The sequence below is a fragment of the Typopeltis vanoorti genome, chromosome 4 (assembly GCF_054136105.1).
Source record: "Typopeltis vanoorti isolate ZY-2024b chromosome 4, IOZ_Tvanoo_1.0, whole genome shotgun sequence".
NCBI classification, from domain to species: Eukaryota; Metazoa; Arthropoda; class Arachnida; order Uropygi; family Thelyphonidae; genus Typopeltis; species Typopeltis vanoorti.
Window position 1 is genome coordinate 118228140 of NC_143552.1, and position 22229 is coordinate 118250368.

The following is a 22229-nucleotide window of genomic DNA, read 5'->3' on the forward strand; positions in this document are numbered from 1 at the left end:
ATGTCTTCTAAACCTTTCACCTTCAGTGACTTAGCTGCTTTCAGGAGTGTAGGAAGCTAGTCCTATGAAATCTTCACCTATCCACTGTAAGTGAAGTCTACAATTGTTTTCAAATCAATATTTCTTGTTATTGTGGGTAACTAGAATGTTTACAAGAATATTCGAGAAATAAGCTCTGAAAGAAAGGACTATATGCAGATAGCACCATTTTGTGAGCCTTTAAACTCAATCCCTCACATGTTAATGTCACATCTACTAAGACTTAATTTGAAAGTAACGATAGAAGATGGCTAATATATTGGTCTGGTAATTGTTCTGTTTAAAACAAATTTGCTGGGTTTCCATATTTTAACTTGCTATTAAATACCATTCTCACTACAAACTAGTCAACTTACCCAAAACACTTGTAAGTATTCAATATATAACACATATTTATAAATCTTCACTGAAGTACCTTTAATACAATCAGACAAGCATATCCAATAATTATTTCCTCAGTAATCTTTGTGACACCAATAATAAATTCATTTATGCAAACCAATAAATAAATAAAAAATACCCAACACAAAAATTTTACACGCTTAAATTCAAAGAAGCATCTAACTGAGTATCACACACACTTATAAAATAACATTTTTCTGGTTAAAAGGAAGTACACTAAAAACCAACCTACACATTCTAAATTTGATTGCGAGATTAGGCTTAACAATGATTTGATACTTACAAATCTGATACTATACCAAATACAAACCGATTATATTAATTACAAAAATATTCCACACGAAAATATACATACTTAACTTCAAAGAAGCATCTAACTAAGAATTACATGTATGTGGGCTGTTCAATAAGTAATAAGACTATATTTATACAGAAAACAGATTACCTTTAATCGTCATCATTTACATGGTCTTTTTTCGAAGTAACTACCGTGAGACTCGATGCATTTGTCCCAACGTTGCGTCCACTTCTTAAACACATGTGAGAGCCCGTTTTTTGAGAGTTCTTTCAAAACTGCCTCCGCAGCTTTTACACATGTTTTGTTGCTTTCGAAATGGCAGCCTCTTAGTGGTTTCTTGAGCTGAGGAAACAGCCAGAAATCGCACGGTGCGAGATCAGGACTGTATGGAGGGTGTGGTAGGATATCTGTGTTGTTCTTCTGCAAAACGTCCACTACACAACCAGCAATATGTGGCCTTGCATTATCGTGATGCAATAAGAAGCCATTCTTCAGCAATGTTGCCATAATATGCCAGCGAAAAACACTTTCCCTCGACATTACTTCATTGTGGAAAGCTTCGCGTATCATGTTAAAAGTGTCCGATGCCGATTTTTGCAAACGCACACAAAATTTAATCACATAACACTGTTCCAAGGACGCTTCCATTTCGAAGACTGGTTGCGCCTCGTAGGTGCGCAGATGAACACTTGCATTTAGTCACGTGACACTCTGGCACATCAGCCCATATACGCCATCTATCAACCTCTTTTGTTAATACAGACAGCAATATTTCTTTATTCCACAGAAATTAATATTGTGATGAGTGGTTTCGCCACAGTAAAATTAGTCTTATTACTTATTGAACCGCCCACGTATAAAAGGAAATCCTTTCAATTTTAAGAGGAGCACACTAAAAATCAACTTACACCACTGTACTGCCATTGGTAATATTGAATTAAAAATATATATTAAAAATTGAATTTTTTTAGAATAAAGTTAATATATATATACAGGGTGTTCGGGATAAATTTGACAGTTTCGTAAGGAAAAAGAAAATCTTCTTTGTATCTATTAAATTTAATGAATTGACAAAAAAACATTACAGGCAGAGTTAATTACAATACTATCAACAAGATTTACTCAAAATAACCACCATTAGCATCGATCACAGCTTCAATTCTGCTTCGGAACCTCGAACAAGCTGATGCTACAGTCTCCCTGGGAAGGGCCGCAAAAACTGTTTTAATTTTATCCATTAACTGGGCTTTTGTATTACTGGAAGTGCGATTGGTGTCTTTTTCAACTGCGCCCCATACAAAATAATCCATGGGGTTAAGGTCTGGGGAGTTTGGAGGCCAAACATTTGGACTGGTGAAGTCGTAGAAATTTTCAGACAACCATTTTTGACTTTTCCCAGTGGTGTGGCAAGGGGCCGAATCCTGCTGCCATACATACGGCCTACCATTGGCTACCCTTGTTATCCAGGGCTTGACTACAGTTAGCAACTCCACGAACAAAGCCCAAATTCCAATGCCAGGGTTCTTCAACACCTGTTCCTGCAGATTTGCGAGGAATTCTGCTGTACGAACGCAATCAGATCGTCTGCTAGGGATCTTTCTTCTTGCTACATCCTCGTAGTCACCATTGCAAGTCTCTAGTTCATGCCTGATTGTTTTTACTGTATTCAGGGAGCATTGGGCAGCAGTCGTAATATCCTTATTTTGATGGCGGGCACGAATCATCATGATACAAGTTATTCTCTTCCATGATTCAGGTGGGTTCCAGCTATCCATCCTTTCTGACATCTTGTATATGAATGAAGAAGGGTCCAAACTTTTAAATGAAGAGAAGTGTGTGTTAATACATGTAACTTACGGAAAAATATAATTAATTATAAATATGTCAAATTTATCCCGAACACCCTGTATATATATATCTTATGAAAAAATAAATAAAATCATATTACAAATCTTAATCTTACAAACATGTTTCCAGGAACACATTATATTCATAAGTTTTGTAATTGATATAACCACTTGACCAGCATGGCTGGCTAAGTGGTTAGCGTATCCACTCTCCAGCCAGAAGGCTGCAAGTTTGAATTATGCATAGATGTTTGTGATTGTCTGTGGAAATACTGCGGTTGTCAGCGATAGATGGCGTTGGTGTAGTTCCGGTCAGTTGGTGGATTGAGTGGTGGCGACAGAGCTGTCCTCCCTCGATGAGTCTTTGGGCTCCCTGGAGGTGTCAAATAATAATAAAACGTTGGGGATTTATCTGTGCTTTCATATTTGAGCATTTCTGGTCTGATATCATCTACTCCAGATTTTATTTTGCCTCTTCCCATTATTGGTATACTATTGTTATTCTGGTTGTTCAGTAATTCATACACTAGGTGATGTGTGACATTTCATATATCCCAGTATAGAGGTACTATGAAATTTAGAAGTAAATTGGAATTTTTTTTGAATTGGGGCTGAATTGCAGTTGACAAGGGATGTATAAATAGATATACCTCTATAATATTCAACATTAGCACAGACAGGTTTTCTTTACTTTAAGAAAATATAGTTAAATAAATTATATTTAAGATGTGTAAACAGTATTAGGTGTTGATAATATTTTGATCAGCAGTTTGATAAGAAATCAGGATAACCTTTATTACACATTGATCATCATCATAATAAATATTTTCTCACAGCTGGATGGTTTTCTTGTTGGAATCCTTGAAACCATGAGATTAGCACTGGATGTTGAGCTTCCTGCTGATGGAGTGACTGCTGAAGTTTTAGCCAAAGCAATTACAGAATTAGCAGAAGAATGCCATGCTTTGCAGTTGGAAACAGAAGCTGCAAAACGACTGAAAAAAGAAGAAGACGTTTCATTGCAAAAGCTTCACCAGTATGTTATGGATGCTGAGGTGAGTTTCACCCATTGTTGTGGTTATTAATATTTACCCTACTTATTCTGTGCATGAAGTATGGCTTGAATTGTTATAGCCAGTGGGCTTGAAAATGAGTAGAATTTCCATGTAGTAATTCTTATGAATATCCTTTTATCGCATACATCTTAAAATTGCATCTGCTGTAATGATGCATAGAAAAATTCAGATGTTTGTTGTTATTCCATTAAGCATTATGATACTGATGCACAAATCCATGCAAGAACAAAATAAATGTCATTATTTATTTACATAGCCTGATATTTCACTGGATCAGTGAAATATCAGGCTTAATCAAACTAGCATCCTCAAAGCACAAAAAAATTGTCACACATCCCAAGACAGTAACAGTTAATTGTGAAAACAATTCAATATTTTAATGGATTAAAGAACTAACCGATGTTTTATCATACTGTCGTGTATAGAACTGGAATTAAAGTAGTTATAACTGTTAGGCTGAAGGTGGTCCTAAAATGAGCCCCTCCCCCCAAATTTTGGATAAATAAATGCAACTACACTTGTTTGAGGGGGTTAGGTTGTGTGTTTGGAGTTAGTATCATTGCTGATACTAACTCCAAAATTAGTTTCTCAGACTGATAGTAATATACTTTTTCCTTTGTGAAGATCTGTGTACTGCATGATCTACTAGTCCTAACATGCAACAGTGAACCAATAGTATATGTATTTCTTATGTTCTTCCAGGTAGCTTTTAGCATTTTTTCCCGTTCTGTCCATTGTAGGCTATGTTGCACTCATGTACAAGGCATTTTAAACACTCTTGGATGTGACAAACAATAGAGGCTGTTCATATAACTTTTATTTGAATTATGATGCCAAGCAAGACGGCACTCTTTACTCAGCCAGATGGAACAGAACCTACACCCCAGATGTGTGCATAGTCACTAAAGACTCCGAAGACCACCCTCTACCATCAACCAGAACCATCCTTAACAGATTCCCTAATAGTCAACATCGTCCTACATTAATAGAGATAGGAACATCAATCCCAGTCATCAGCGGAACACAAACCGTTAGATGAAATCTCCGCAGGTCCAACGGGACTGCAATCGAGCAAACCATTACAGCAATTCCACCCACTCCTAATTGCTATCCTAGATTTGTTAAACTACTGAAATCTGCAGCAAAAGCCTCTATCCCTAGAGGCTACAGAAAACAGTATATCTCATGTTGGAGTAGAGAAAGTGAGGAACTCCTAGCCAAATATGAGGAATCTGAAGATCCAACTATTGCTAAGGGGCTCATATCAATCCTGGATAAAAACAGAAAGAAAAGATGGATCTCAACCATCAATGAACTCGATTTCATCACATCTAGTTGGAGAAGCTGGTCACTTCTGAGAAAATTAGGTGGAACAGAGCCAACAACATAAAAAACAATAGAGATAACTCCTGATTAAATGGCTAACCATTTATTGAAAACCTCCAAGATTCATCCCAGCTCTACCAGGAAAATTGCTGTACAAGCTTCCACCAGACAAATCCTGAGGATGGAACCCGAGTTTCCTGAACTCGTACACCCAGTATCTCGCGAAGAGGTACAAATAACCTTCGAAACTTATCAAAAATGGCAAAGCTGCAGGAGTGGATGGTATACTCCCTGAGTTCCTAAAACATCTTGGTCAACATGGCCAAACATGGCTGGCTACCCTTTTCTCAGAAATCATCATGACTGGTAAACTACCAAAGCTGTGGCGGGAAGCCAAAATAATTGGCATGCCCAAACCAGGGAAAGATCCAAATGATGTGAAAAACCTGCGACCTATCTCCTTGCTTTGCACCACCTTTAAGCTCTTTGAAAGAATTCTCCTTAAAAGAATTTCACCACTCATCGAAAGAGCACTCCTGACTTAACAAGCTGGCTTCAGGCCAGCAAGAAATTGCTGTGACCAAGTCCTGGCCCTGACAACACAGATTGAAGCAGGCTTCCAGAAGAAACTTAAATCTGGAGCCACTTTCATTGCCCTAACATCTGCTTATGACACTGTCTGGATCAGGGGCCTCATCCTAAAACTAGGAAATATTATAAAGTGTAAAAAAAACTTGACAACTTTTTGATTCTATTCTCTCCAACAGAAAGAACCGGGTCCATATTGGCAGAAAAAAGAGCAGGCCCAGATTCCTTCACAACAGTCTTCCTCAGGGCTCTGTGTTATTCCCTATACTTTTTAACATCTACATGTATGATCTACCTCATACCAGATCAAGCAAGTATGTGTATGCCAATGACCTAGCAATCTTACATCAATCCACCTCCTTTACCAACCTAGAATCAACCTTGAATACAGACCTGAACACCCTGGAAGAGTACTTTAAGCAGTGGTACTCGAAGCCAAATCCAACGAAAACAGTGTCCTCAGTATTCCACCTGTACAATGCAGAGACAAATTGATAACTCAACCTTTCTTTCTGTGGAAAAATGGTAGAACACGAGCCTCACCCAAAATACCTTGGGGTGAGCCTGGACAGAAGCCTAACCTATAAAAGGCACATCATCAAACTCTCCAATAATAAAACCAGAAATAATATCATTTCAAGGCTTGCTGTTACAACCTGGGGCTGTGGTGCAGAAGTCCTAAAGTCGTCTGCACTAGCCCTCGCATTCCAGAAGAAACTTTTCCTCGTTTCCAGAAGAAACTTAAATCTGGAGCCACTTTCATTGCCCTAACATCTGCTTATGACACTGTCTGGATCAGGGGCCTCATCCTAAAACTAGGAAATATTATAAAGTGTAAAAAAAACTTGACAACTTTTTGATTCTATTCTCTCCAACAGAAAGAACCGGGTCCATATTGGCAGAAAAAAGAGCAGGCCCAGATTCCTTCACAACAGTCTTCCTCAGGGCTCTGTGTTATTCCCTATACTTTTTAACATCTACATGTATGATCTACCTCATACCAGATCAAGCAAGTATGTGTATGCCAATGACCTAGCAATCTTACATCAATCCACCTCCTTTACCAACCTAGAATCAACCTTGAATACAGACCTGAACACCCTGGAAGAGTACTTTAAGCAGTGGTACTCGAAGCCAAATCCAACGAAAACAGTGTCCTCAGTATTCCACCTGTACAATGCAGAGACAAATTGATAACTCAACCTTTCTTTCTGTGGAAAAATGGTAGAACACGAGCCTCACCCAAAATACCTTGGGGTGAGCCTGGACAGAAGCCTAACCTATAAAAGGCACATCATCAAACTCTCCAATAATAAAACCAGAAATAATATCATTTCAAGGCTTGCTGTTACAACCTGGGGCTGTGGTGCAGAAGTCCTAAAGTCGTCTGCACTAGCCCTCGCATTCTCTGCAGCAGAATATTGTGCACCTGTCTGGGAAAGAAGTACACATGCTAACATTATAGACACCCAGCTAAACTCTACCATGCGCACAATTAGTGGACAGTGAGAAGCACCTCTCTCTCCTGGCTGCCTGCTCTATCTAACATTGCTCCACCACACATACGGAGAAGACAAGCCTCGATTAAGGAATTTAATAAAGCAGTGAGCAACCCACTCCTGCTCCTACATCAGACTCTCATAAACCCGCCTAGTCTACGCCTCAAATCTAGAAAGCCTCTCTGGTCCATGGACGAACTCTCTTCAGCTGCACTGCCATCAATATCTGACATGTGTTGAGAACACCGGTCCAACAATCTACCAACCAATGGCTTCCTTGGTAGAAGATCCCTGTGCTCCGCAGCCTGGTTTTGATCTTCCTAAGAAGATTTGGTCATCAATAAACAGGAATCAGAACTAGTCAGGGCAGATGTGGCTACCTTCTACATAAATGGGGGCTGTCAGATCACCCTTATTGTGATTGTTCTCCCGTGGCTCAGGCGATTACTCATATTGTGTACAACTGCCCAAGGTGCAAATTTCACGGTGGTGGCCTACAGCAGTGCTTCCCAAACTTATGGATGCAAGGGCCCCTTTGGAAAAATTAAAATATTTCACGGCCCCCATAGGAAAAAAAATTGTCATGTAGGCATATATTATTATAATATTTATTATATTTATATTCAATGCAATTTATGTTCAAGATTACATACGATTTTGCGTATGTAATCTTTTTTGTGTTTCTTATTAATACCTTTGAAATGAAACTTATGTGAATAAGCATATATTTACTAATATTCATTAATCGCCGAAATACGCAAGAAGCAAAATTTGTGAACCAACACCAACGTGTGATTTTTTTCCATTAAAATATAAAAAAGAACAAAAAAAAAAAAATAATAAAAATTAAATTCGTTTTTTAAACGAATTTAATTTTTAAACATTTTAAATTTGTTTTCATTATTTCACGGCCCCCCCTCAGCAAAATGTATGGCCCCCAAAGGGGCCGTGGCCCACAGTTTGGGAAGCACTGCCCTACAGGACATCCACAAAGTGATAGATGAGGCCTTAAATTGGTTTTCCAGCCTGGATCTTGACCTGTAGTTGATGTGGCAGTGGATATGGAGGAAACAGAAAATCATGGTCCCGTCTCACCACGAAGTATCAACAGAACTCCTCCTTATGTTAGAAGATGATGTAATGTGAAATGGCCCCCTCTAATGGATCAAGTTTTCTCACACAAGACCTAACTGCTCTCTATTTAAACCTAGAATACAGCTACATTTATGTTGTGAAGTGTTGTGACAACATGCAGCCTTGTCATACCTGTTACAGTAGGATGATAATTGCCCCTGGCTTGATTATGACAAGTTACTTTTGCTTTATTTAAAAAAAAAAAAAAAAAAAAAGACTTAGAAAGCTGCTTGTGCCTTTTATGTAATTAACTTTTATATGTTAAGATTTTCTTCATTTGTTGCTGGAAATTGTGATTGTACTCTTCACTTACCATTTTCATGTAGCCATAAGAATAAATAAATAGGAGAAGTGATAGTGGTGTAAAGATTATATATTGATCTAGCACTTTAGTTAATAATTATTTTTGTTCTTGTTCCTGCTCCTGTTACATCAGGAGGCTGCTTGGAAGGATAAAAGAAAATAGTGTGACAGGAAGGGTAGTAAGCGTGTTGCCAAAGTATGACTGTGGTGAGATGAGGCAGAGAGCGAGGATTATGAATGATATGTTGGCTTAAATGTGTAAGGAGAGGGGAGTACAGTTTGTTAATGTGTGGAATGAGTTCAAAGGATGAAGTGAACTGTATGGGAGCGATAGACTGCATTTGAGTGGGTATGGTGTGAGTCGCTTGGAGAGACAGCCGCTGGAAGGTAGAGAAGTGAGTAGAGAGAATGAATCGGATAAAGTGGGAAATGATGTAGAAGAGCAGGAGAGAGTGAAGAGGTGATTATGAATGGGGAAGTGAGTGGCATGAGTATAGAAAATGAGAGAATGGGTGTGCAAGAGGAACAGGGAAACTGGGTGGCTCAGGGTTGACAAGGATACACAGCATGAGAAAGGTGGATGCACCAAGAGAATGTGAGAGCATGTAGACAGGAAAGGAATGGGATGAACTGGGATCAAGAGGAAACAGTTGGAATTGAAGCCGGTTCCAAAATGAACAAGCAGAAAGGGAAATGGCTTCAGTTGAGCATGGAGAGATCACATCAAATGAGTGGTATCAGTGGAACTAGCTGTAGATCCAGAAATGAGCTGTTGTGTTTGCATACAAATGCTATAAGTGTAGGAAACAAGGCAGATGAAATGGTTGCACTAATTGCGTCTGCTTACCCAAAGATTGTTGGAATAAGTGAGACATGGTTGGAAGAGGACGACATCCTGACAGGAATAGAGATGGAAAAGTATGATGTGTTTTGTGAGGATAGAAGAGACAAAAAGAGAGGGGGAGTGCTGTTGATGATAGAGAAAGAGTTATGTCCATACAAAGTAGAGATGCAAGAGGGAAATAGTGCCAGTGGTTTTGAGGCAGTATGGTGTGAGATAGAGGTGAATGGAATCAATGAAATTGATTCCATTCACCTCTATCTCACAGGCTGGTGATAATGAAATGTATGAGCCAAGCAAATAAGAAAAGGGTGATCATTATGGGCGATTTTAATTATGGCGGTGTAGACTGGAATGAGGAGATAGCAACTGTAAGTAAAGAAAATGAGTTTCTCGAGTTTTTGAGGGATAACTACTACTACTACCTCAGATAGTATGTAACAGAGGGCACGTGAGGATTGAAGGTCTTGGATTTGGTCATTTCACCAGAGGATGTAATTATAAATGAGGTGTCAAATCATCCACCAGTTGGTGAGAGTGACCATGAGGTGATTACCTGGGTGGTTGCCAGCAGTGTAAGGACCTTTGTGAGAAAAGGGTATATGTGGAACTACAAGGGGGGGGGGATGATTATGAACAGCTGAGGAGACGGCTTGCAGGTGTAGCATGGAATGAGGAGTTAGCTGGAAACGAGATCAATGCAGCTTGGGGATTTTCAAAAACTATCTAGTAGATGCAATGTCTAAATGTATTCCAAGGGTGAGAAGGTTAAATAAGGTAGGTGTGAGATGGATGGATAAAGAGATTAAGCATGCGATACAGAGAAAAAGGGCATTATGGAGTCAGCATAAGAGAAGTGGAAATAACCAATTCCATAAGGTTTACAAAGTCCAGGCAAGGCAGGTGACTTGGTTGGTGAGGGTAGCTAAAGTGAGGTATGAACAGCAGTTAGCTAACGAAGCCAAAAAGAATCCTAAGGAGTTCTTTTGATATATAGCCAGCAAAACAAAGAATGATTATGGAAGGATGACATTGATTGGAGAAAATGGTATGAAGACAGCTGTTTCAGAATGTGTGGTGGAGATACTTAATGAGCAGTTCATAAAGGTCTTTCACTCTTGTGAATGTGACTTCATGGAGAGATTGAGAGCAGTTGATGATGGGGAGGAGAGACTGACTGTAAGTGAGCAAGAGATGTATGGAGAGTTGAGCAAATTAGATGTTAATAAGACTGTGGGACTTGATAATATATCACCATGTATTCTGAAGGAATGTGCCAGGGAGTTGACATCTGCCTTGACATTTTTTTAAATATGAGTCTTGCACTCATATTAAAAAAAAGGTGCCAGGGGTTCTGCCCCCCCCCTCAGTTCCGGATTGGTAGGCCAGCTCTCCTTGAATTTGAAGACTCAACGCTCGGGGGTAGCCCCTGAGTTTCAAAATGTTTCAAAAAACGTGACATAAAAAGGCTTATAATTTTATATGTAGGATAGATATAGAGTGCAGTGCATACCATTGATTTATTTAGGTATTTATTTTTAAGATTCTCAATTTCATATGTGCTTTAGCAGCTAAAATGTATTCTTTTTTACAATGTTTTATTTAAATAATGATTTATGATTAATATAGTTATGAAATATTATTTTTATTTTTAGTTGAAAATAAAGGAAAATGGTAGAACTTCTTCCACATTGAAAGATATAGTCAATAGTTTAGGAGTGATTGTGACTGTTAGTAGACTCATCAAGCTGGAAGAAGTGGTCTCAAAGTTATATATAGGACAAATGGAATGGTTTTTAACAGTCGAAAATGAATTGCAAGATCTTGGAATACCACAGCAATACTGTAAGAAAGGTTAGTATGTGTATGTGTATATGCATGTGTAATTTTTAGACATGCTTGCCTAGATATTTTAATGATAAATTCAAAATTTAAATTTATTTTTTCAGCACAGTGTTAATATATTTTCTTGTTCTGTCATAGTAAGAGGTAGAAGTATGTTATTCATATATATATATATATATAATATTGCCAGTTCTCTATCTGTCCAATTGTCAGTAATGCGAGTAAACGAAAAAAAAAAAATTTAATATTCATGAAGAACTATTACATTAAAGATGGTCATTATCTCAATTACTGATACATATCACCATTAACATTTTGATCAGTCTAAAATCAGATATGCATATATGTATATATATAGTGCAGAAGGAATAAGGCAGAATTTATGCATCTGTGGTCTGAGTTTGATGGAAAGAAGTATTTGTATGCTGATGGACTGTGACTGAATGGTTTTAATGTTAGGTGTCTAGAGAGAGCTTTGTTCACCGAGCATGCCGAAGTAAAAATCTAAGAAAACTTAAGCAAATAGGCGGATGTAGGTGAGTGTGAGAATGACCAACAAGTGCAGAATCTTAGTCTCTCAAGCAAAAATATTGAATAGGGTAGTCAATTCAGGAAATAAGGTAGTTGGGGACCTCAAGAGTTGCTGTAGTTTCTGTATACTGATGCCAGAAGTATCAGGAACAAGAGGGAGGAATTTTTGGCATTGGTTAGTGCAACCTCACCAAAAGTTATAAGGCATTAGTGAGACTTGGCTAACAGCAGACGATGTAGTTGCAGGGATAGGATGTGAAGGGTTTAGTATTTTTCAGGAAGGATAGAGAAGATAAGATGAGGAAGGGAAAGTGCTGATCATAGCAGATGAATTTCAGCCAAAAAGGAGATAAGTAGGAGGGTAGCTGTTCATTTGAAGCAGTCTGGTGCAAGATCAAGATCAGTAAGATAAAATATGTGGTTGGTGGTTTAGGCCAGGGAGTTTCTGGAATGACCTGGAAGACATGCATAAACAAATTACTATTAGTGCAGGTTGAGTGATTATTATTGGGAACTTCAACTATGGAGATATAGATTGGAAGGAAGAAAGATCACATGAGTGGAAGGAAATGGACTGCTGAGAGATAACTCATTGAGGCAACATGTGATGGAGAGGACTCAGGGTACAAGAGTATTGGTCCTAGTCATGGGATCGGAAGAGCTCTCCATAAAACCATGGTTGCCACATTGCCTCCAATTGGTAAAAATGACCATGCAGTTTGACTTGTGAAATTGCAAAACATGAGGAATATTCTGTCAAGAAGGGGTATATGTGAACCACAAGGCGGGTGATTATGACATGCTTAGGAGGAAAGTTGAAGCTGTGCCATGGCATAAACTTTGCAAGGAAAGAATATTAATAGTGCATAGGAGATAGTTAAGAGACATCTAGAGGAAGCAGCATTAAATTTTATACCTTAGGAGAGTAAATCAGGTTGGAGTTAGATGGATGAGTGGTATTATTAGGCATAAGTTGCAAAAACAGAAATTGTTGTGGAGAGTATATAAGGAGAAAGGTGACTAGCAAGCTCATAAACAGTACAAGAAAGAAAGGTGATCAGCGTAGTGAGGAAGGGAGAATCAGATTACAAGTAGAAACTAGCCGAGCAGAGCAAGCATAACATAGGAAATCCCAAAGAATTCTTTCATTATGTGGCAAGTAAGAGGAAGAATGACTGTGGAAGAATAACCTTAATGAATACTGATTGTGATGAGGTAACAGAAGCAGATAAAATAGTTGAGTTACTGAATGACCATTTTATAAAAGTATATCATTCAAGTGAAATTAATATTGCGACATATGTGACAGGAACTGATGTGGAAACAGAGGTGGATGCACTGGAGGTGCTCAGAATATTGCAGAATCTCAATGCAAATGCAGCTGTGAGATTAGATGGGATATCGGCTCACTTTTTATGATGTGTAAGAGAACTTAAATTAAAGAATCTAGTCAGAGTAATGCCTCTGACTAGGTTCTTTAATTTAAGTCTCAGTTCTGGTGAGTTCCAAAGGATTTAAAAGAGAGCAGCAATAATTCCTTTGCATAAGGAAGGTTCTAAGTACAGCAGTAGCAAATTATAGACCAATCAGAATCTCAGAAATGGTGGTAAAAGTATTGGAAAATTTGTCAACAAGAGAATTCAATAATGGGTGGATAAGAATATGATACTCTGTGAGGGACAACATGGTTTTGTGAAGGGTTGGTCATGCCTTAACAATTTACTAACTTTTTATAATAGAGTGACAGCTGAGCTGGTTAGAGGAAATGGCTACATGGTGATACTTCTGGATTTTGCAAAGGCTTTTGACAGAATACCACATAGACCTCTGTTGCAAATTAGAACAAATGGGAAGATGTGCCACTGGCTAAATAGATAAGGGGATGGCTTCTATGCAGATATCAAACACTGGCATATGGAGGAGCAGAATCCACGAGAAAGCAGGTGACTCATCATGTGCTGCAAGGTTCCATGCTAGTACCACTACTGTTTAATTTGTACATAAATGGCATAGGAAATAATCTGAATGGAAATATTCAGTTGTTTGCTCATGATGTAAAATAATTAGGTAGTGTAATAGTTAATCAAGATGATATGGAGAGCTTGCAGGATGATTTAAATAGGCTGTTCTGTTAGTATGGGCATCACTTTAATCTGGAGAAATGTAAAGTTTGCATTTTGGGATAAATCAGTTATCAGCTGTATACCACATTGATGAAGCTGTACTCCATGAAATAGATGAAACTAGGAATTTAGAGTTGAAGTTTAAATCACATATTGATAAGTTTGCCAAGGTAGCTCATAACATTACTTGGCTATTGAAGAACACACTGACAAGTAGAGATAATGAAGTTATTAATTCTCTTTATATGGCCTTGATATGTACACATCTAGGTTACTGTGCCCAGGTCTGGTATCCTGGGTTTCTTGGGAATGAGGAAGTGGTGCAGAATATTCAGAGTTGAGCTATAAAGATGGTGAGTGGTCTGTGGAATGTTTCCTATGAGGATAGATTGAGAGTGTGTGTGTGGATTGCAGAAGTTAGTCAGTAGACAAAAAAGAGGGGATATAATAGTAACATTTAAGTTAAAGAGTTTTTATTGGATTGATGCAGGGGAAATGTTTTGGCACTTGGCTAGAGGGTATAGAACTAGAGATCATGCCTGGAAGTTGAGTAAATGCAGGATTAGTAGAAGGTGTGAGGAATGGATTTTTCTGTTGGAGAGTTGTGAAAAAATGGAATGGGTTGCCAGTGTCAGTTGTGAGTACATTGTTAATGAATTGATGGAGAGATATAATAGATTGTGTGGAGGATAGTTTGGGTCACCTGTGATGAGTGTTCAGACTCCATGGAGGTGCCTGTACAATAATAATATATATTTAAAGTTCAATTTCACTGATAATCTGGATACTTCATAGTGGTTATTTATAAATAACATGCAGCATGAAAATAGTAAGATCACATTTTAAGGTATAATGGGATGTGCATGTGTGTGTATTATTATTAATTTTTTTTGCAATAATTTAAACCCCATTGAAAGTTTTCTGAATGATGACCTTAACAAACATGAGTAGCTGCCATTCAGCACCCAGTTACTACCTCCAGACTCATCGAACCAGCTTCTCACCCTCTGCTTTCATTTCCTACACCTTTGCTGTTTGGAAATGTCTCTCCCTTACTGTCTTCCCTAATAATTACAATCTTCAGGTTTTCAAAAACCAAACCACATCAAGAAACTTCTTTCATCTCTCACTTACCCACAAGCACAGCACTATTATGGCATAGGTCTTGGGACCTCTTGTGTGTGCAGCTGATATTAAAAAAAAATAACTGAAGTGAGCAAGAAATAATAAATTACTTTCTATTTTTCTTCCTGTTTTTTCTTTGAATTTCAATGAAATTCAAATTCATTGCTGAATTTGAATCATCACAGTTTTTTTTTTTAATTTTTATTTTTTTTAACTGGTCATTTGTAAATGAGCAGATACATATTCAGTAAGAGACGGAAACATTGAAATATAAACATTGCGATAAATACAGAAATGACAATCATCATCATCATCGAATTCCTGCCATGTACCCTAAGGGGTGTACAAGATATGATAGTACTACATGAAAAATTTACATCATTACTAACTTCCTGTCTATAATTTTCCTCCAAATCAGTCTGTTACTTGTCAAGACTCTGTTATCAGATCTTATATTTCTATCATCTAAGGCACTTTGTACAGTATCAATTCACCTATATCTTGGTCTTCCTCTGGATCGTTTTCTTGCCAACCTGGCAGAGAACGCTTGTTTTGCTAATCTTTCCTCTCCCATTCTGTTTAAGTGACCATATCACCTGAGATTAGCTCTGCTAACGCATTCCTGGATGCTAACAATGTCAAGTTCTTTCTTGACATTCGTTTTTAATATGGTATTACCATTAATGATATCTGTTCATGCCTCTAATCTTTCTCAGGACTCTCATATCTGCGGTCTCTAGTCTTTGGTCAAGTGTTTTACTTCTGACCCCGCTCTCAGATCCATAAGTTAAAACTGGTTTGAACACAAGACACAGCCTAATTTAGTGTTCCGACTAATTTCTCTCTTATTCCATATGAAATTATTCAATTGACTTCCCACCATACCAGCTTTGCTGATTCTGTTGTCTATTCTATATTGAATTTACCATCTTCACTAAAAATCGTGCCTAAGTAGCTGAAATGTTTTACTTGTTCCACAGGTTCTCCGTTCATAACACAGTTGACATTTTCAACGTTTCTGCATATTTTCATTAAACTGTTCAAATTAAACATTTAGTCATTTGAAAGTTAAGCATAAAAAACTTATTGTTTAATACTGACCATATACAAATATTTTAACATTCTTTGCCTTCCAGTTTCACTAGCAAACTGTCTAGCTTTTTCAAGGCGTTGACGGAAAAGTATAAAAAATACTAGTAAATGTAAATTGAAAAGAACATTAAAAACATTGTAAACACTCTAGTAGCTAAGGTTGCACGTTTGCATGACAGAGACTGAGTGGACTCATTGTTCTTAATCATTATCACGCATACGGGTTTGTTGTAAACGCATAATGTGATTACTAGCTAGCTGTAGTTCAGATGGATTTAGAGAGAGGATGAGTTTTTTCCATGAACTGTTAAGAATAGTACCCTGGTTTCTGGCAGTTTTTAACACTATTGCAGATTCCTTGAATAAACGATATATGTCTATAATCACCGTCTAAATATGGCATGGAGCTATTTTGCCATTCTATCGTGTGGTTAGACATACAGAAATGATGTGCTAAGCCGGAAGAAATACTTCTGTTGTGGTTTACATCACCAAAGTGCTCTCTCTCTGTCTGATCTCCAAACTCCGTGAAGTTTGTCCGATGTAGGCGAGACCACAGGAGCATGGAATGTAATATACTCTTGGATGTTTGTAGAATCGCACCTTGTCTTTTGGTGATCCTAAAAAATGTTTGATGCTGGTGGTTGGTTTGAAGATCACTCTGATGTTGTGGGCTTTTAGTATTCTGGCTATTTGATAAGAAATTGACTTGATGAAGGGAATCACTACAGTAGAAATAGATATGGTATGACCTTCATACAGTATCTATTACAACAGTTATTCAATTTAGTCAGGGAATCTTGCAAATTTGTAGCAGATTTATTTAGAAGTATAACATCATCCGCATAAAGCAAAGAGCTGACATTAACATCTCCAATTTTAATATCATGTTTAATACCACTTCCTTAATAATGTGATCCATATAGATAACTAATGACTGAGGGGTTAATGTACATCCATGTCTCACACCAGATTTAACATTAAACCATCTTCCTGTACTTTCTTCAATTCTAACTGCTGACTTACAACTCAAATAGAGACTAAGTATTGCTTGATATAATGCCCCATTGACACCACATAACTGTAGCGTATTGAATAGCTTCTCTCTTGGAACCCTGTCATATGTCTTTTCCAGAATGACAAAACTTAAATACAGATCGTTGTTATATTCCCATGATTTTTCAACTATCTGTCGTAAAGTGAAGATCTGATCCTTACAGCCTCTATTTGACCTGAATCCAGCTTGTTCTTCACCAAGCTTTTCTTCCACAATTCTTCTCCGTTTCTCAAGTATACTTGCATAAACCTTACCAGGAACACTCAGTAGGGAAATACCTCTGTAATTCTCACATTCAGTTTTATTTCCTTTTTATATATGGGTACTATGAGAGCTCTACTCCAATCATCGGGAATTCGTCCCTCTGTCCAGGCCTTTTGAACTATGCAGTGCAGCCACTGTAAGACTTTTATACCACCATACTTCAGCATTTCTGGTCGAATATCATCTACTCTTGCTGCCTTTCTACATTTAAAGCCTTTGATGGCTTTTTCTACTTCAGGTATAGATATGTATTCCTGACCGTATGCCTGTTGATTGTTTTTTACCACTGTGCTATCACTGCTTGTTTCATTTAGCAATTTTTCGAAGTAATTACTCCATACTTCAAGGATATCTTTTTCTCCCATTTTTCATGTCACTTTATCATCTCTAACTCCTTTTACAGCACTTTTTCCTCCATTTCTAATCTTCTTCAACAACTTCCAGAATATTTTGCCTTCCTTATATTTATTTTCTATGTTCTTGCCAAAGTCTCCAATGACTTGTTTAGCTAGTTTTACACAGTGTTTAGCTTTCTTACATTTGTCTCTGTATTCTCTAAGAGCAAAAGGTGACTTATTTGCCAGGAACTTTTTGATATGCTTTCTTCTTTTCCTTCACTGTCTCTTTAACTTCCTGTGCCCACCATGGAGTTCTCATTTTTCTATCCTTGCAGACAACTTCACCACATGCCTCTCTGGCTGAATCAATCGGGGTTTTCTTCAAAGCTTGCAACTGAATCTCCAAGGTTTGGTTCCTTTACTCAAATTCTCTCATTTTGTCTTCAATAATCTTTGTGTATTTTAGTCTACAGTTCACATTTGAGAGCTGCTCAACTTTTGTTCGCTTTAAAACTTTCTTACATGTTATTATTTTCAATATGAAATTCAATTTTATCCTGCTCAAGACTAAATAATGATTACTTCCAATTTCAAATCCTCTGTACACTCGGGTGTCCCGCACCAGGGAGAAAACATCACTATCAACAATAACATAGTCAATGAGATTTTTTCTTATTCCTTGCCTCTTCTCTCCATGTGAATTTGTGCACATTTTTAAGTTGGAACATGGTGTTAGTGATAACCACTCCTTGTCCTCAACAGAAATCCAACAGGTATTTGCCATTATTATTAGCTTTGCTCTTTTCTCTAAATTTTCACAAAATATTTTTGTATGTCTGACAATCATTTCCTACTTTGCTATTTAGATCGCCAACAAGGATCAACTTTTCTTTATTCATTGTGTCAGTTGCTTTCTCTAAAGCATCAAAACATTTCTCCATTTCTACTTTAGTAGAACCTTCTGTGGGACCATAGGCACAAATAAGTCTCATTGTTCAGTTCCCCGTTCTTATATTTGCCCACATCACTCTACTTGAGATTGCTTGCCATTCGAGAAGATTAGCCTTGTATTTAGTGTTGAATACTATGGCTACTCCTTTTCCTTGATTGTCATTGCCTGAATATAACATTTTGTATTTATTGCTCAGAAAGATCTTACCAGTTTTTGTCTTTTTTGTTTCAGTCACCCTTATTATGTCGATCTGGTACTTATCTAATTCCTCAGCTAGCTCCATTTCTTTGCCATTCAGGCTTCTCATGTTGATAGTACCAATCTTTAATTCTGGTGATGTTGAGTTGGGGTGTGTTTTCAGATTTGTTCCAGTAACTGACTTTTCGCTGTTTGCCCTATTTCCCTGGCGAAAACAGTGGGGACCTTGTTTAACCGGGCGACACCCCATCCAGCATGAAATTTGTCATGTTGTACCATCACTTTGTATTTTGGTTTAAGCCAATAAGAATACAATTTGTTCGGCTAAATCCCAAATTGCCAGCCCATCCTCATTTGTTCAGTATCCAGGTAGATACTCAACATGGTGCACCACGAGAAGGTGAGGATTGGACATTAGCTCAGAAGCCCTGGTTGGTTCTCTGCATTCCTTTAAAGGCTATGTGGAGATCTCCTCTCAGTTATACAGCTTTGACCCTTAAACACCCCAGAAATGACAATATATGGTTAAATTATAAAAATATATGCAATAAATTGGTAATGTTTCAGGTAAAGATTATTTATCTTTAGATTATGTTTTTTACTTATTTATGTTTATTTATCTTGATGATTCTTTTACTTTCCTGTTAATGGAATTAACAGGGAAGTAAAAGAATTTTTACTTCCCTGAATGGCAATATGTACTGCCATTTGGATGAGAAAGAGAGAGAGAGAGAGAGAGAGAGAGGGGGGGGGGAGCACAAATGGGCAGAAATTGTTAGGACCAGAAGGTGCAGTTGCTATTGGCACAACCAGCAAGTTTCTACATTTAGATCTTTCAGAGTCAGACTCACCACTGTTAATGATTGTTTTTGGTGAATGTTGTAGGCTTTAATATAAGCTCTGAATAAAGCTGGAAATTTTGTCTTGACCCATTAATGATATGTTGTTTTTACTTACCTGGCACATCTTAAAAATCTATGAATTTTGAATGGAGTGAGGAATGAAGACCCTCATTCCAGTGTGGATAATTTTTGTCAATTGGTCACAACAAGTATCAGAATCAGGAAAACGGAAATGATACTTTGATCATGAAAAGAAGGATTAAAAGTCTTGGTGATTTTCCTGCTTGACATTGCTGTAGTGTGAAAGGATATAAAGAATAAAATGGCGAGTGGAAGATGTCCTACTACAGAAGAAAACTGTGTGAAGTTACAGTGTGACCCATAAGTGACGAAGGGGTTTAAACATTTAATAACTTTTTTATTTAATAATTATCATTTTTATTTAATTAATTTTTTTTTGTTCTAATGAAATACAGAACCTGCAGATGTTTTTTATTTGTTACGAAAAACCACATTACATAAATGCCTTCCATTTTCAGCTTCATAAAGATGCCCCCTTTCTACCACATGTCCCATGACAGCTTTTGATGTTTCTTGCTGCAGTGCCCTAATCCTTTGTATAAAAATCTTCAAAATAAAATTGCATGATTTTGGTTCATTGTTAGGCATGAACTTTTCCATGATTAATTTCCCAAACGGTCCTTAGAATACCTGATAAAAACAAAATGAAAAAAAAAAAATTAATAATAAAAAACGTTATTCACATTTTAAATTACTTTGTGACTTATGGACCACCCTGTATAATCTGAATTACCAAATGAATGTTACCTGAACAATGCATCTGGAAGAACTGGATAATAAAATATCCAGAGTGTTAGGTGAGCTGAAGAGAATTGTTTGGTGAATGAACAGTTTCCTTTAGGATATTGCTTATAGCAAATACCTCACTTTTATTCTAGCTTGCCCAGCAGAATTAGAAAAAGGGAGCCAGGAATGAACACAATGATGTGTTCATTCCTTGATGACTTTACTGCCTTGTGGGCAGTAAAGTCATCAAGGAATGAACACATCATTGTTTTGGGGTAGTTCGGTTGCAGGAATCAGGCTTCAAGGATAAAGGAGTCAGAATAATTTTCATAATTAGGAGAATGGAAGAGTTAGCAGATAAATGATACATAATGAAGCAAAGAAATCTTAAGCCACAGAAGGTTAGAAAGAGGAGATTCAAGGCTAGTCATCTTCTGCAAGGAATGTTAGTTTGCATGAGGTTGCTTAAAGGTCAAAGCTAAATAACATGGAAGAGGCTGCTATGTGGCTTTTCCAGAAATGCTATGAACCGACCAGGGCTTCTAATCTAATGTCCAGTCCTTACTTTCTCATGTATATCCCATTAGTGAGTGTCTTCCTGGATACTGAACAAACAAGCCAACTAAACTATTGGATAATCTGGATAATCTGGAATGGCAAATAATATCAAGTGGAGTGACATAAACTAACAACAAAATGGGAATCAAACAGACAAGACTATAGTTTCACATTTGTGTCATGGTATCCAGCCAAAGGTTCTACTAAGGAAGAAGTGGAGGGATTTTCAAATCATTAGAAAAGGTAGCTGACATATAGAAAAAGAAAAGGTTGATCCTTGTTAGAGATATAAATAACAGACCAGGAAATAAATACCAGACATTTAGAAATATTTTGAAAAATTTGTTGTAAAATAGCAAAGCTAATAATAATGGTAAATGCCTGCTGGATTTCTGTTCAGGATATGGACTGGTGATTGCTAACATCTTTCAACATCAAGTGCATAAATTAACACATACAGAAGACACAAGAAATAAGTAAAAAAGTTCATATTATGAACTTTTTGACTTATTTATCAAGAAAATCTGGAAACTCAAATTTTATCCCAAATTACCCCTAAATTACCCCATACCAACCACATGGTTTAGGTATGTTGATGACATCTTCATCATTTGGAATCACAAAAAAGAGGAACTAATAGATTATCTAAACAAAATTAATTGCTTCCACAACACTATCAAGTTTACACCTTGGAACTAGAAAAAGATAATAAACTTCCATTCCTAGACGTCCTTATTAAGAAACAAACTAACAATAGCATCAACCTGTCGGTATATAGAAAACCTATTAACACGGGACGCTACCTCCATTTTGACTCGTCTCACCACATACCCAGAAACTCAGCATTATCCATATGCTCAAAAAAAAGAGCTATACAGTGTACCACAAACCCTGGCGACTTACAAGAAGAAGAATTAATGAAAATATCCAGAGATCTATCCTAAATGGCTACCCTACAAGAATCATCATCAAGATTCTCTTCAGTGACATACAGATGAAATCCAATACATCAACTCTATAACAATTCCATTTGTTAGTACCATATCCAAAAAATTAGCTCTTCTTCTAAAACCATATAATATCAGAGTAACCTTCAAACCTATTGAGACCATTCAAAAGTTTATAAGATCACCAAAAGATAGCC

The 22229-nt window shown here is 37.2% G+C and overlaps 1 protein-coding gene across 1 annotated transcript in view; it reads left to right on the top strand.

Annotated features, from left to right (window-relative positions):
- LOC150107634 (uncharacterized) overlaps positions 1-22229 on the top strand; it is a 276919-nt gene that overhangs the window by 223448 nt on the left and 31242 nt on the right. Inside the window, exons 9-10 of the mRNA XM_090392144.1 lie at positions 3423-3641; positions 11009-11207. Coding sequence (XP_090248270.1) covers positions 3423-3641; positions 11009-11207 — 418 coding nt within the window. The remainder of the gene's footprint in view (positions 1-3422; positions 3642-11008; positions 11208-22229) is intronic.